The sequence below is a fragment of the Protobothrops mucrosquamatus genome, unplaced genomic scaffold (assembly GCF_001527695.2).
Source record: "Protobothrops mucrosquamatus isolate PMUCROS unplaced genomic scaffold, P.Mucros_1.0 scaffold2473, whole genome shotgun sequence".
In the NCBI taxonomy this organism is placed as follows: domain Eukaryota; kingdom Metazoa; phylum Chordata; class Lepidosauria; order Squamata; family Viperidae; genus Protobothrops; species Protobothrops mucrosquamatus.
Window position 1 is genome coordinate 265,985 of NW_015388543.1, and position 15,439 is coordinate 281,423.

The 15,439-nt window shown below is 39.6% G+C and overlaps 1 protein-coding gene across 1 annotated transcript in view; it reads right to left on the bottom strand.

Moving 5' to 3' along the window:
• The window catches only part of LOC107295744 (L-gulonolactone oxidase-like), a gene marked incomplete at its 5' end in the record, with an annotated part of 27,415 nt that extends 12,509 nt beyond the window's left edge, over positions 1 to 14,906 (bottom strand). The window contains 5 exons of the mRNA XM_015825065.1: positions 3,631 to 3,816; positions 11,956 to 12,046; positions 13,451 to 13,545; positions 14,171 to 14,296; positions 14,805 to 14,906. Coding sequence (XP_015680551.1) covers positions 3,631 to 3,816; positions 11,956 to 12,046; positions 13,451 to 13,545; positions 14,171 to 14,296; positions 14,805 to 14,906 — 600 coding nt within the window. The remainder of the gene's footprint in view (positions 1 to 3,630; positions 3,817 to 11,955; positions 12,047 to 13,450; positions 13,546 to 14,170; positions 14,297 to 14,804) is intronic.
• Between the last annotated feature and the right edge of the window lie 533 nt (positions 14,907 to 15,439).

A 15,439-nucleotide genomic window follows, 5' to 3' on the forward strand; every position in this document is an offset into this window, starting at 1 on the left:
TTACATGCAGGAACTGAAGGAGGAGTAAAATATATTGGACAAGAATGGTCCATGGAGACAAAACAAAGAAGGTGAACAGCCTGTGAAGCTCAACAATTCATGTAAAAATAGCATCTGTTTGTACAACCTAATCTGTGCAAAATCAGAAAAATGAGATATACGTGTGCCAAAGAAGATCATGGCACAAAGAAAAGGAAAAAAGTTGGGGAGGGGGAATATTTCTCTTAATTTTGCTCTCTCCAGCTGCTTCAGGGAACAGGAAAAGCTTTGAGGATAAACAATGTAATATTCAAGCATATTTATGGAATTGCTGAAAACCAGTCAAAGAAGAGAAAAGAAAGAGACCACTCTGATTCAGGTATTACATGTAGATGTGAAACCACTACCTTCTGCATCAAAGGTCAGTATTTCCCAGTGACATAATGCTTGATCCAGGTCATTCATAAAATTATAGGTTCAGATTTGTCTTTTGGACATCTGCATTCAGCCCTTCCTCTTTTAAAATAAGAAGTGCTGCTTTTTACCCAACTTGGCCTTGATGAATTAGAAAGTCTTCTTAGCATTCCGTTTCCAGTATCCAGCCTAGTGCCTCTGGAAGTCTATAATCAGAATAGGAAGCTGACAAGTCTCCCTTATTAATGGCCCTTCCTTTGCCAGTATCAGGTATTCAGAGATTCAGTTGTTCTGAAGGTTTAATTCCACTATTGTAATTAATTGCAATTGGATTAATCCATTATACATTCATTTAGTTAAGCACTAACATGGACCATCTTTCAAATGCTTTGTGCTTGCCAGATTTATTAGACAATACTATGGTTCCTAAACATCTAACATGGCTGTGAGTTATGGAAATTATAGTTCTTCTAAGAGTGAGATGGGTAGTATCTAAATTAGATAGATAGATGATAAATAAATAGATAGATAGATAGATAGATAGATAGATGGATGGATGGATGGATGGATGGATGGATGGATGGATGGATAGATAGATAGATAGATAGATAGATAGATAGATAGATAGATAGATAGATAGATAGATAGATAGATAGATAGATAGATAGCTATAGATGTAACTGTAGCTGTAGGTATGGTTATAGAGATAGAGAGATGGAGAGATGTAAATGTTTGTAAGGCATTAAGTCTTTCAAAGCTACTACAACAATAAAAAAATCAATGAGAAGAGAGAAAATTCATTTGTTTGAAAAATTGGCCCATTCACCCCTATTTCTTATATGCTGCCAGTTTCAGTAACTGCTGCCCACTCATGGTCTCTGTATTTCCTGAAAAAAAGTATATGAGAAAATCTATGCTTGACGGTTGCATCAAAGACCTATTAAGTCATCCTTAACAGTGGATATGAGTGTAGTAGACTTTTCTTGCAGTTGGTCATCTGTGCTTGGTATTCAGAGGGCTCGTCCTACTTTTTTTCCCTTTTTATGACCCTGTAATCCCTTTTATTGGGATGGAGGTGGGGCGACTGAATGGAGCTGAGCGTTTTCTGGCCAGATGCTCTTCCTTACGCCTAAGCGGAGTTCACAGCAGATATGCGCCCTAATAGAGAAACATCTGTCACTATCTGGGATTGAACTCTCAACCTTCCAAGTGGGAGGCGAGCGTCTTCACCTCTAAGCCATCTTCCTGCTCTTCCTAGCTATTTCTACATATTTTCATTATCATTATTGCCATCATTTATCAATTGTCCACAAACACAAATTGTCTGGGTCAAATATGGATTAAAACATGATAATCACACTGCCAATAAAATTTAAGTAATGAAAACTGCATGAACACTAGGCAGTCTGCAACAGTAACAGCATCATCCTTGGAATAAACTTATTCCCTATACTGGACTAAGTGTCCTTGAAAGCCAGCTTAGGAAATTCCTGTGTGCTGTATCTAAGACAACTTTCCACTAGTCAGATGAATTGGACAATTTCACTTTAAAAAGAGAAAAATATCTATTTATTTTCTCTACTCCCCGAATAATTTTGCATACCACACCTCACCTTTTAAACTAAAGATGTTTAAAAGTTGTCATTTCTCCTCCGAGGAAAATTGTGGCACGAATTGAGCAAAGTTATGAGGCAAATTGTTCTCATCTGAACCTTTCCCTGCTGTCCCCCTCCAGATGGGTTGGGACAGCAGAGTCCCTTTTGACAATGTGGGCTGGGAATTTGGAAAGCAGCCCATCTGCCTACAAAAGGCTGCTGTAAGTTATTTGTAGATCACAGAGACAGAGAGACCAGAGTAGGATAATTTGAGCCTGGTCATTTCTACCTCAAGTGAGAACTCTGGGTCGATTTGTTTAATGACCCATTTGTTGGTTTTCTTGGCTGTCCACAATATTCTCAGGAGTCCCCTCCAATACCATAGTTCAAAAGCATCAATATTCAAATTCTTCTTCAAATTCCAATGTTTGCTTCCATAAATTGTCACAGGAATACCATGCTTAACATGATGCTGACCTTTGTAGTTATAGATACATCATAGCATTTAAATATCTTTATCAAACAATATCTTCATTGCTGCTCTGCCAAGTGCTAGTCTATGGCTTATTTCTTGACTATTTTTTCTTTTACTGTTGATGGTTAATCCTGAAAGGCAGAAGCTATCCAATACTCTGATATCTCCATTGTCAATTCTAAGTATTGAACTGCAGGCTGACTCTGCTCACTGCCAGGAGTTCGATCCTGACCAGCTCAAAGTTGACTCAGCCTTCCATCCTTCCAAGGTTGGTAAAATGAGGACTCAGATTGTTGGGGGCAATACACTGACACTGTAAACTGCTTAGAGAGAGCTGTAAAGCACTATGAAGTGGCATGTAAGTGCTAAGTGTTGTTGATAAGGATAGATATTCTACCTGTTGTCATTAGTTTAGTCTTCTTTATATTTAATTTTAGCCCCATTTTTCACTGTGCCCCTTAACTTTTATTACTAGAGCTTGCATTTTGGGCTTCATGTTTAGTGTCATCAGCGTAGTGCAAGTTACTGATGTTTCTTCCTCCAATTTTAAATCCATGTTCATGTTCTTCCAATCTGTCTTCCCTTAATATATATTCAGCATATAGGTTGAATAAATAAATGGAGAGTGAACAGCTCCCATTTATCTTAGAAGCAAACAAGACAAGACTCTTGATACAAAATAAAGCGTTCTTAGAAGGGTACATTTGTACTGTAACCAAAGTCTGTCAGAAATTTGTTTTATGGAAGATAACATGGGAGTGTGGAATTTTCTGAATATAAATATGTTGAATATACATTTTTCTTTCCTATCAGTGGAAAAAGAAGAGATAAAAATCTTTGGCACACATGGGGAATGCACACACACACACACATTTTAGATAACTATGAAATAATTTCCAAAGATCTGATAATTCCCTGACAAGAAACTTAATCTTCCTACTTAGGATTCTCCGCTTAGATTTCCTAACAAGTTAGATCAATTGAGACTGCCATGCATAAAGAATACTTTCTCAACTAATTACCTCTGCATGCTGGTAGTATTTTTCTAGCAGCTTTGATTTTTCTGAGACATTGAAATATCAAATGGCATTTTGGCCACACAGGCACATCATGTGCCTCTCAAAATGGTCTTTAATTGTCCTTCCCAAATGCAGCATCTGAGCTTACCTCCTTGAGTGTAGAAGGGAAGGTGGTTTCTTGCAGGTAGAATTCTGCTACACATTGGAAGGTGACTGTGAGAATGATCCCCAAACAACCCAGATGTACACATGCTGCTCGGAAAAGTTCAGGATTCACAGTTTCAGAGCACTCCAGGATTTCCCCTGAAGCTGTCAACAGTGTCATGGCCACCACCTGCCATGGGAAAAGCAAAGGATCTGGTTGAATCTAGTAATCAGCCCACCCACCACAGTACAGTACAGAGAGTTCTGCTTTACTGTAATTTGCTTGCATGCATCCATCATGAAAGAAACAATATCTGTCAACCTGCCCAGCTGGTAGACCCAGGACCATGAGTTACAATGGTAATGTATAGTCTGTATTCACATATCAAATTTAACCAGGCTAGATTTAATAATTACATATATACAACATACTGAGATAGCTTTTTTAAAAGACCCAAGATCAACATTTTTGTTCCTTAATATGCTGCAGGAACTCATATTTCAGGTAGTCCTCGTTTGGTGATCGCAGTTGGTACTGGCAACTCAGCCATTAAATGAAGCAATCATAAAGTGAAACTGTCACTGTGTTTATGATCTTACTTTACCTTTACTTTGCTTTACAGACCCGCAAAGGTTGAAAATATGATTGGTCGCAGAATTACTTTTTCATCACTGTTGTAACTGCCAATGGTTGCTAAATGAGACAGTCACTGAATGATGATTATCTGTAATATGGGTTATGGTTTACTAAATCAGGCTAAGAAAACAAAGCATCTTTGCTTTCATTACATGCTGTACCCAAACCAACCATATTATCCTTTCACTTGATCGAATGATTTATCATCTTGATTTATCGTATTGAATGATTTATCATGTGGATATTGCACACTCCAAGCAAACCACCCTGTGGCAGTTAAGAACTTAAAACAATGATATTATCAATAAAATCCAATAACCTCAGAATAAAATAACTCTTTTAAAATATGACAAATAAAACCCATAAATAATATCAACACCCAAAACAGCACAACAAAAAAAGCTTCAAACATTAAAAAGTAAAATTAAATAATCACGTGTAAATCAAGCCCTTAGATAACAGGCCCTTTGCTGCTTCCCCAAACGAACAGGGATTCTTCCGAAGCCTATGTTTCACAAAAGTAATTTTAGCAAGATTCATTGAGATGGACAGGATAAGGTTAGATAAATTCCAGCAATGGAAGCCTTTTTTCTGTGAATCAATCCATCTCTACGTTGCTATACTGGAAGTGTTTTGATTTCTTTTTTAACAGCCTTCCTATGATCCATGGAGGAGGCAGATCTTTTACTTATAACAAGGAAGACTATCTGTTCACACAACTAACTCCTGAATCTTTATCAGTTTCAGAACCAACCTTTATACTATCAGAAGAAGTCATGCTGGGTAGCTTGGTTCACACAACATGCTAAGACAATGTTGAACTACAAACATTCCAATCACACTTTAGTCTAGCCCAGTGTGCTGTATGGACATAGTCATTGTATAAACCAAAGAAGGGAAATTTTGGGTTGAGTTTGAGACAATGTAATGTTTTATAAGATATAATGTGCAGACAGTGGTGCAAAGTGGACAGGGCCATGTCAACCAGAAGGACAAGATCAGAGTACAATATTCTGGGGATTTTTCTTAAGTATTTGGCGGTGGTTATTATTCTATTCTATTCTATTCTATTCTATTCTATTCTATTCTATTCTATTCTATTCTATTCTATTCCATTCCATTCCATTCCATTTTTTAAGAGCAATCTGCATTTAGGATACAGGAGCAATAAAAGGAATTGAGAAAGCAAACTGTAGGTTCTTGGGATTCATATATCTGACCTGATTCAGTGCACAGATTTCAGAAAAGGCATTCATCTGTGAGTTTTTGATGTAACTATTTCTCACAGATAAATCAGGGAGACTTTAAATTACTGGAATTCATGTGCATCATTGCTTGATGCTATTTGATTCAGTTAAAAAAAATCTTGCTTATTTGTACGTCACCAGCCTCCATACTGATTATCATGAGGGCACTTTGGAGATATGGTAAATAGGATGCCACATTACAGTCATTACAGTTCAACTTCAGGCTAAGTTGATTATTACAGCAAAGTCCAAACTGCTCATATTTTCAACAATGGTTGTGCTTGCATGCCATGCATACTCACAGTTATCTGAACAACTTTAATTGAACAAACCCATTTACTGGAGTCTCATGATACACTGAACCATAAATTAACCCCATAAGAAGGTAGGCAAAAGTTAGCCGAAATTGTTGTCAGCTACTTTGTGACTTCTTGTGTCAGAATTATTTTGTATGTCTATTTATAAAATGGTGTTATAAAATAGAATTATTTTGTATGTCTGTTTATAAAATGTCTACTTTCTTATCTTCAGTTCAGCAAAATCTGATTGGCTATTAAAAATATTATCAGTTTCATTTACCATAAGAAGCAAAGAAAAAAATGAATGGTGCTCAACAGAATTTGAAACACAAACAATGCTGAAGACTCATATTGTTATATCTTTGAGAAAAGAGAGAGGAAAATTTCATCTGGCTAATTTTAACTCCAAATTAAAAGTATCTAACAAGCACCAGGAAGATTTACTTTGAACTGATGATTCAGTTTTAATATCCATTTGATGTTTTGTTTCCAATGAGATTTTTCAAGTATTGATTCAAACAGAGGCATCCTCAGGACGCAGTAAAAAAGGCCAAGGTAGTGGCCTTGGCTGCAGGACTCCAAGTCCTATCGATTTTTATACACATTGTATGTGCAAAATATGCAAAAGAAGCCAGAGCTTTAATTGCACAGTCATAGCCATCCGCTTGGCTTATTTTGGCCCCACCACAGATGCTCCTGGTTTCAGGTTTTGTTCTGGTTCAGGAACATCTGCTTCATCAATATAAACATCTGCAGATCTGAGACATGACCTTTGATCCTCTGTAAGGATATGGGGAATGTCATTATTCTTTTGCCCTGTTCCATCATTGGCTTTATACTTTCATTGAGTTTACAGTTGCTAGAAAGACAAGATCCTAAGGTACCATCCCTAAAATGATTTATAACTAGTATCTTCTAAAGCTGGATGAGTCTCATAGCTGGATGATGTTAGAAGACATGTAAGTAACTGATGGACAATGTCTTTTGAGACCCCAATTCTTCACAGTGCATGATGAAAGGATCCCAGCCATCCATTTTCCCAACCTAACCCAGTTTTTTCTCTCAGGAAACTTTGTCCAGCAGAGGGCACCAGTGGGCTGAATTTCAGGCTGGTGTCACCAATGGCTCTGCAATGGCTCTACAACAGCGGTTCTCAACCTATGGGTCGCGACCCCATTTGGGCATGATATAAGCATATAAGGCAGCGGTTCTCAACCTATGGGTCGCGACCCCATTTGGGGTCGAACAACCATTTCACGGGGGTCGCCAAGCAAGGCTGTCCGCCATTTTTTCCCCCTTTTCCGGCGGGTGCCTTACCTCCCTTGGGTTGGGCCAGCTGGTGGTTGGCCTGCTCCGTCTCTGCCGCTTGCCAGCTACGCCTCGGCCGGCGCAGGGGGCGGAACCACGCATGCGCGGCGCTCCCAGGCAGGGAAAGTCCTCGACTTACGACTGGTTGGATAGTCCTCGACTTACGACCGGTTTAAGTCCTCGACTTACGACCGGTTTAGTCCTCGACTTATGACCGGTTTAGTCCTCGACTTACGACCGGTTGGGGGTCGCGGCATTAAAAAGGTTGAGAACCACTGCTCTACAAAGTAAATTTCATCAATCCTCTGTTTTGCCTTCCCTACAATCTCACTTGCTGAAAATAACTTCCCAGGGGAAAGAAAAAACAAGGGGCAGGAAATAGACAAAATTAAGAGTCTGAGGCCTTTTGCATGGTGCTGCTGTGCTAGGTCTTTTTTTCAATCACTAGGGCTAGGCAATCTTCTGAGGTCACAGTGGTTCAGAGGAGAAAACAGCCTCTAGGGAAATCACACTGAAATCATTTGAAACAAACCTGCCTATCATTCTGAAAACTTTGCAGCGGAGACTTTGCTGCTATCCTAGGCAGCCATTTACGGCTTTGGTTATATACAATAACAAAGATGGACTTCCATTCTAGGAAGCAAGAGAGGCCACAATATGAGCCAATATTATTGCTTTAAAAGTCTGCTCTCTGCACAGTTCTACGTCAGTCAGCAGTCTACTGGCTTTGGGCTACATACTACTGTGAACCTGAGGATTGCTTCACCTCTCCTGTCTTTCTCTCATGTATATATGCACACACAGGCAGAACAGAGTCAACATAATGCTAAACTACTGCTTAGTTTTGCCATTTGAACTCTGCCACAAATGTTATAAGCTAACATTTAAACTTAGTATGCTGTGTAAACTAGGCAAATATAGCTAGTTTAAATAACTGTGATTAAACAAGCAATGATTGAGCACAAACTGTGACCAATGGCAGTGGATGCCATAATCTAATTTATAATGTGATGAATTTCCAGTTTTTTGTCCTGAATCTCCTACCATTAATCTTCCAACATCATGTCATGATATTGAGCCAGGTGGCGCAGGGGTTAGCATACAGTATTGCAGGCTAACTCTGCCCACAGTCTGGAGTTCAATCCTGACCAGATCAAGGTTACTCAGCCTTCCATCCTTCTTAGGTGGGTAAAATGAGGAATCAGATTGATGGGGGCAATAGGTTGACATTTGTAAACCATCAGAAAGTGCTGTAAAGTATTATGGAGCAGTACATGAGCCTAAGTGCTAAGTGCCATCTACTTTCTCCAAATCATGCCTTATATCAGTGGTTCTCAACCTTTTTAATGCCGCGACCCCCAACCGGTCGTAAGTCGAGGACTAAACCGGTTGTAAGTCGAGGACTAAACCGGTCGTAAGTCGAGGACTACCCAACCGGTCGTAGGTCGAGGACTTTCCCTGCCCGGGAGCGCCGCACATGCGTGGTTCCGCCCCCTGCGCCGGCCGAGGCGTAGCTGGCAAGCGGTAGAGACAGAGCAGGCTGACCACCAGCTGGCCCAGCTCAAGGGAGGTAAGGCACCCGCCGGAAAAGGGGGAAAAAATGGCGGACAGCCTTGCTTGGCGACCCCTGTGAAATGGTTGTTCGACCCCAAATGGGGTCGCGACCCATAGGTTGAGAACCGCTGCCTTATATGCTTATATCATGCCCTGCTTCCTAATCTCAAGATGCATCCATGGATATTTGAAAGTTAGGTTACTTTGACTTGATACGCATTGTGTTACTTGTGCTGATATTGCTATTTTCCAACTGAAATTTGCATTCTGCCTTCTGCACTCTGCACTTTGAGATTCTCTTTGGGAAATTACCTTGTTCCTTTTCATTGCAGCTGCAAAAATTCCTGATTCTGAGCCTGGATCACTGCTAAAGTTATAGGAACCCCATGCTCTTTTGCATCTGGTCACCTAAATATTCCCACTGCACATTTACTTTTGTTCACATGTTTGAATATCACACTCCTAGCTGGTTCTGGGAGGTCTTCTGTATGTCGACATGGACATATTTATAAGCACTTGCATCGGAAGAAAAATCCTGCCATTGTAAAACTTCCTCAGGAAGTTTTCCTCTAGTTTTCAGGCAGGAAAATGATCTCAGAGGCAGAAAGAGACATGGAACCAAGATTTTTCAAATATGTCTTCCTTCCTCAACCCCTCATAGCACAAACTGTCTTTTAGGCATATAATTTATTGACCTTTGTCCCACTTTCTCCCCATTTCCTAAGATTTTCCCCTTTGTTTTTCTGACAGAAACATTACTGTCAGCTGCTCGTACATTTTATGTCTTTTTGGTTCTCAAAAGACCATCTTGTCATCTCTTTCGTCTCCCAATTGATTACCTGCCCTATATTAGCCTTCCCTCTCTTTCTTTTTTTAACAGCCTTCCCTTGTCATGTCTTACAATTCACAGATTTTTGGGGGAGAAAAATTATTAGCCACATTGAAAGGCAGGTAATCTAGGTAGCTCCCATGTCTATACCAGGGAGAGCAATTTGTTTTACAAGTAGCCACAAATTGCTATTAATGGGCTACGGATAATTGGAGAAAGGAATATAAAAGCTCTGGCTTCCACGTAAGCGTCCCTCACCCCAATTCACCACTACAAACCCCCACACTTACACCGTATATAAGATTGGCAACAAAGATGGTCCTATTCAGCAACGTCATAACAATATTCATGAATTAATGCAAATGAGCCTTTATATGGATGCTCTTTGTTTGTATGCACTTTTGCAAGTACAGATAGTCCTTGGCTTATGACCACAATTAGGATCAGAATTTCTGCTGCTAAGCAAGGCAGTTGTTAAGATGGGTCACCCCTGATTTTATGACCTTCTTTGCAAAAGTTGTTAAGCAAATCCCTACAGTTATTTAATGAATTGTATGGCCATTAAGCAAATTTGGATAAGATCTGGACAACAGATACTGAGAGACTGAGAAATGCATCTCCTTAAATATCCCCAAGCAGGACCTTTAGCTTAGCTTCTTCATGGTGGAATTTAATCTGCTCCATGCCACCTGGATCCCAAAAAGTAGACTTTCCCTTTCTCTTTCCTACTATCCTGTTGCAGGGTAAGGCTACCTAAAGCTAAAACAGGGTCATGTAGGAGACGATACTTATTTGGAAGACTTTGGAAAATTGATGCCAATCAGTGCCAGCAATAGTGATGTAATTAAACATTTGCACTGATTTAGTAAAACATTTTATTTACATGCTTGCAAAGAATAGACAGATTGCTGCCCATAAACTACATGTGATTTCCTAGCCCCAAACCTTGCATTTTTACCTTCAAATTTGGTATGTGTGTGAAAGAAAGACCCAGAGAGAAAGAAATAGAAAAGGGTTGCTGACATGGCCTCAGTACTCAGTACTTTTGTGGCTGGTTATTTATTTTTTAAACATCCCTTGGTATGATGAAATGGCTAACAGACCCTGGGAATGTAAAGGGACTGCATCAATTACAGGAGGAATCCAGGCCCTTGACAAGCCTCCCAAGTCCAGGAGAGGGCATCTGAGAAAGAAACTCAGAGTAACTCTGCTGTAATTATGCTAGGTATAAATTGAACTGGAGTAGTAGGCTGTTAAGGTTTCTGTTACTACATCCTACTTAAAGATCTAAATCAGAGGTCTTCAAACTTGGCCCTTTTATGACTTGTGGACTTCAACTCCCAGAATTCCTAAACTGAATTCCTAAACTGAATTCCTAAACTGAATTCTCAAACCTCACAGACAATTGACAGCTGGGGTTCAGGAGGCAGCCCTTTTGCTCCACACTCATTTTTATTGTTTTTCAACAGAAACAATGCTGAGATGTCCCTGGCTGAGCCTGCCTTTTTCTGTATGTTATTGGTTCATTTTGATTCATTTGAGGGCAGATCTGTGAAGTGCCACACAATATGTCAGTTCTGTGCCTATTTAGATGTGCAAACATTCACTGCAAGCATTCAGAAGCAAGATAAATGGCTTTTAAAAAGCCTTATTGTTTTAATGCATTTTTTGGTCATCTCAGTCGAGGAAAAGCTTTCAAAGATCTTACTTTCTGTCAAACTACCATCTGGTATATTTTCTTTCCTCTTGCCACATTACTGACGTTATAGGGACTTTCCTATAAATTAATTGCTTACACCCTATCATCACAAATTTTGAATCAGATGTCCATGTGAGTTGCTCTTTATGAGTTGCCAGCTTGGGAAGATTTTTGCACTTCTTCTGAACTGGAAGTCAAAGATGGTCTGGATCCAGATCAGAGACCTAGTATGTTAGCAAAGTCTTAGGAAAGTCTATCACAGCTTTGGAACATGAAGGAAAAGTTCTGGGCATAATAATTCCTTCCAAGGTTATCTAGAGTGAGAGGTGAGGTGGGAGGGGCAGCAAGTACACTGTGTGAACACCACATTACTATTTGCCAGATTCCTAATGGTTAAGGGAAATTCTCTTCTAACTCAAATCAGTGACCTCATGGACATATGACTGTAGCATTTGGGGCAATAATATAGAAGTAGTTTGCTAGTATATTTCTCCAGGATGTTTTTCTGCTTCCCAATTTAGTCTATAGCTCTGGGATATCTCATCCAAGGACCCACTAGGCTACTGAACTCTAGGAAAGAATTGCCTTTTGAGTAACTACTCTGCTGTGGGGCCTCGCATACGAAGGGACTTCAATGTAATTCTGCATTATTCTCATTTATTTTCCCCCATAATTAGCATTCTAATAACTTGCTGCTATGACATAATGACTAGGAAATTTTTACACCCTTCTAGCTACAACCACTGGGGGTCTTACCTGAGTGGCCAAGATGCCATGACTGAAGCCAGTGTTGTGAGTGCCAGTTCCAATAACTCCACCAGCTGCCACATCTGACACAGCTCCTAAACTGGGCCCCAAAACACATAAAAGGGAGAGATTTAGCTGGGATCCATTCCAAAGATAACTGTTGGAAGATGCTATTAACAAATGTGACATTCATACAAAAGAGCTAATTAACTTCATCTGCTCTGACTTCAAAACATGCCCCAGTGAGTGTTGAACATATGCCACAGCCTATCAAGCCATAGAAATAGGATACTGACTATGAAGGGATGTTGGATACAGATTTGTATTTCTGATCTTGGAGTGATTCCTTGGATTCGTTATATCCTGGCAAGGATATACTCAGGGGTGCATGGATTTCTGACCCTTGTGAATCTGAAATCTTGTTCCTGTGTGTGCTCAATTGGCAGGGGAACCACCTCCACTCCAGGAATCCTTCCATGTTTCCTCTAAAATCCAGGAACATTCGTCTCTCATTTTTGTCCACATCCCATTTAGGGGAAAAAACCAAAATAGTTCTGGATGCCCATGCATTGGTAATTACTCTTGGATAACCTTGGCTGTGAAAAAAAATCCAGTCTTATTAAGTCCTTCTGTGATTAAAGTTCTTGTTGTCACCACACATGAGTGCATCTGCATATGTTCCCATAAGCCCACTTCATTTTCCACTTTGCTTTAAAAGAATTCATTTGTCACTCTGAAAAAGGGGAATGGGGTGGAGGATTCCCTCTGTATTGTAATTACGGTATAAGGTCTTTGGAGTTAACTATACCTGAGCTCCTGTGCTAAAATCATTCTATGCTGCCATAGAAGCAAACTTGTGCCTTGAATCTTAAGTTTGTAATGTATTTGACTAATTTAGATAAGTTGAAATCTGGCCCTAGGGACCTTTACTAGATGGAGCATTCTAAAAAGATCCTTTCGCCCTTCCAATGTCTATTTCAGAATCAGAATAGACTGGAAGGGACCTTTGAGGTTTTCTAGTTCAAACCCCTGCTCAAGCAGGAGACTGTACTATTTCAGACAAGTGACTGTTCAGTCTCTTCTTAAAAACCCCCAGTGATGAAGCACCCACAACTTCTGACAGCAAGCTCAGAGGTTAATTGTCCTCACTGTTAGAAACTTTCTCCTTAATTCCAGGTTGTTTCTCTCCTTGATTACTTTCCATCCATTGTTTCTTGTCCTGCCCTCTGGTGTTTTGGAAAATAAATTGAAGCTCTCTTCTTTGTGGCAACCTCTCAGATACTGGAATACTGCTATCGTGTCCCCCCTAGTCCTTCTTTTCTCTAAACTAGCCAAACCCAAATCCTGCAACTGTTCTTCATATGTTTTTGTTTTAATCGTCTTAGTTTCTGTTGGTTTGATCCACACATCTGGCCACATTTATAGACTAGTGATAATGTTTGGTCTTACATGCATCACAATTATCTGAGCAAGATGCCTACCATCTCAGTGAAGGTTTACTTACATAGGTAAAGCTAAGCCATGTTTGCTCAGCTCCACATTCAGATGAGAGAGTAAAATCCCTGCCTCTACTGTCACTTGCTTCTTCTCTTTATCCACCTGCAAGAGACAATATATTGTTGTGTTAATCAAAGAAGCAATCCTGCAGGAAATATTCACTCAGGACCTATTATGCCGGTCCATGGGCCAACCATAATTTGGAAGAAATGCATCAGACTTCTCACAAGTATTGCACTAAATATTTGATTCTAAAGCAGGAGCATCTTTTTCAAGCCTGCATAGACATTTTTAAAAATATTCATGCTATAATAAGTTGTAAATGGGTCCTGTGCTTGTTTCTTTGGAATTATTTTCAAAGTGGGCACAAGGAGTTTTAAATATAGAGTCAAAAGTTGAAGCAAAAAAAAACCTCATTGAGAGAATTAACATTGTAATCTTTAAACATGATTTATAGATTAACATGAAATTAGAATTTTAGCTTACTTTATCTTTTGATGATCAGCCTTACAGTAATTAAAGCAACCTATGGTTTGGCATGATATGTGAACCTAGCCAGAACTACTCTCCACTCCTTTACCAACATCTAGGAGCTACTTACACATTCCTAGCACTCTTTAGCCTTGTTGGTTTGGCTGCCTTTTTCATAAAAGGAAGGAAGCCTTTAGAATTCTGAAGCCAAGCAAAAAGAATCATCACTCTGACCCAGTGGCCACAGCCCTTTTACCTCAAGGATCTTATTCATCCTTCCCATCTGGATCATGAAATCCTCTGTGCAGGCGATGTCTGATGGGGAGTGTCCACCACCAACCATTTTCACTTTCTTGCTTTTCTGCCTGGCCAGAGCCAAGATCTGCAAAAATGTTAATCACACATTTGCACATTTAGAGTAAGCAATAGGACTAGCGCTTAAACTTATATACAATTTCATAGTGCTTTACAGCTCTCTCTAAGCAGTTACAGAGTCAGCATATTCCCCCCCCCCACCACAATCTGGGTCTTCATTTTACCGACCTTGGAAGGATGGAACGCTGAGTCAACCTTGAGCTGGTCAGGATTGAACTCCTGGCAGTGGAATGCAGAGTTAGCCTGCAGTACTGCATTCCAACCACTGGGCCACCATGGCTCTTAAGCAATACAATAAGCAATTCAATACTTTTTCTAGGGCATATAAGGATTCCCATTAGGTGCAGCTGGCACATTAGAGATAGAGAACAATAGGTCATATTGTTATATGTAGAGAACAATGGGATATAAAGAATATTAGAGGACAAATAAAGAATACAGAGAATAGGTAGAGAACAATAGGTTATAGAGAACATCAAAACAATAGAACACCTGGCTGGATGTTCCTTGCTTACCTCTCTGATCTCATCAACTGATGTTGGCTGGAAATACATTTCTGGAGAGGAACCATAAGTTCTAGCCCAGTTCTGGAATCTGACTCCACCTTCACCATGTACCTAGTGCCCAAAAACACATAGTGGAAGCCCATCCATTTGAGAATTGTAGAAAGTTTCATGAAAACTGCCACTTTTATTTGTTCCCTTCTGGGAGGATTTTTTTTTTAAAAAAAACCATGGATGATTACTTTGCTTGTAATTAACTTGCTGCATCAGCTCCACTTAAAAATGGTAAACTACACACACACAAAAGGAGATACAATAAGACAATTCACAGATTCTAAAATGTAACTCTTCCAACTAACACATCAAGTATTGAGACAGTCTACTTAAAAAAAAATTACAAGACTTTTGAAACAGTTGAATGTAGCCCCTACATTATGAAAGAATACTAGCTGGGGAATTCTGAAAGTTAAAGTCCACATATCTTAAAGCTGTTGAGGTTGAGAAACATTGATCTAACTGACCTTAAAGATGGACCAAATTAGCCTCTGATGCTGATCTTAAAGTTTGGGCAAATTCAAATATTTGTACCATCTCCATGATGAACAAACAAACTGGACTGAGACCATTTTGGCAGGACTATTTGATAT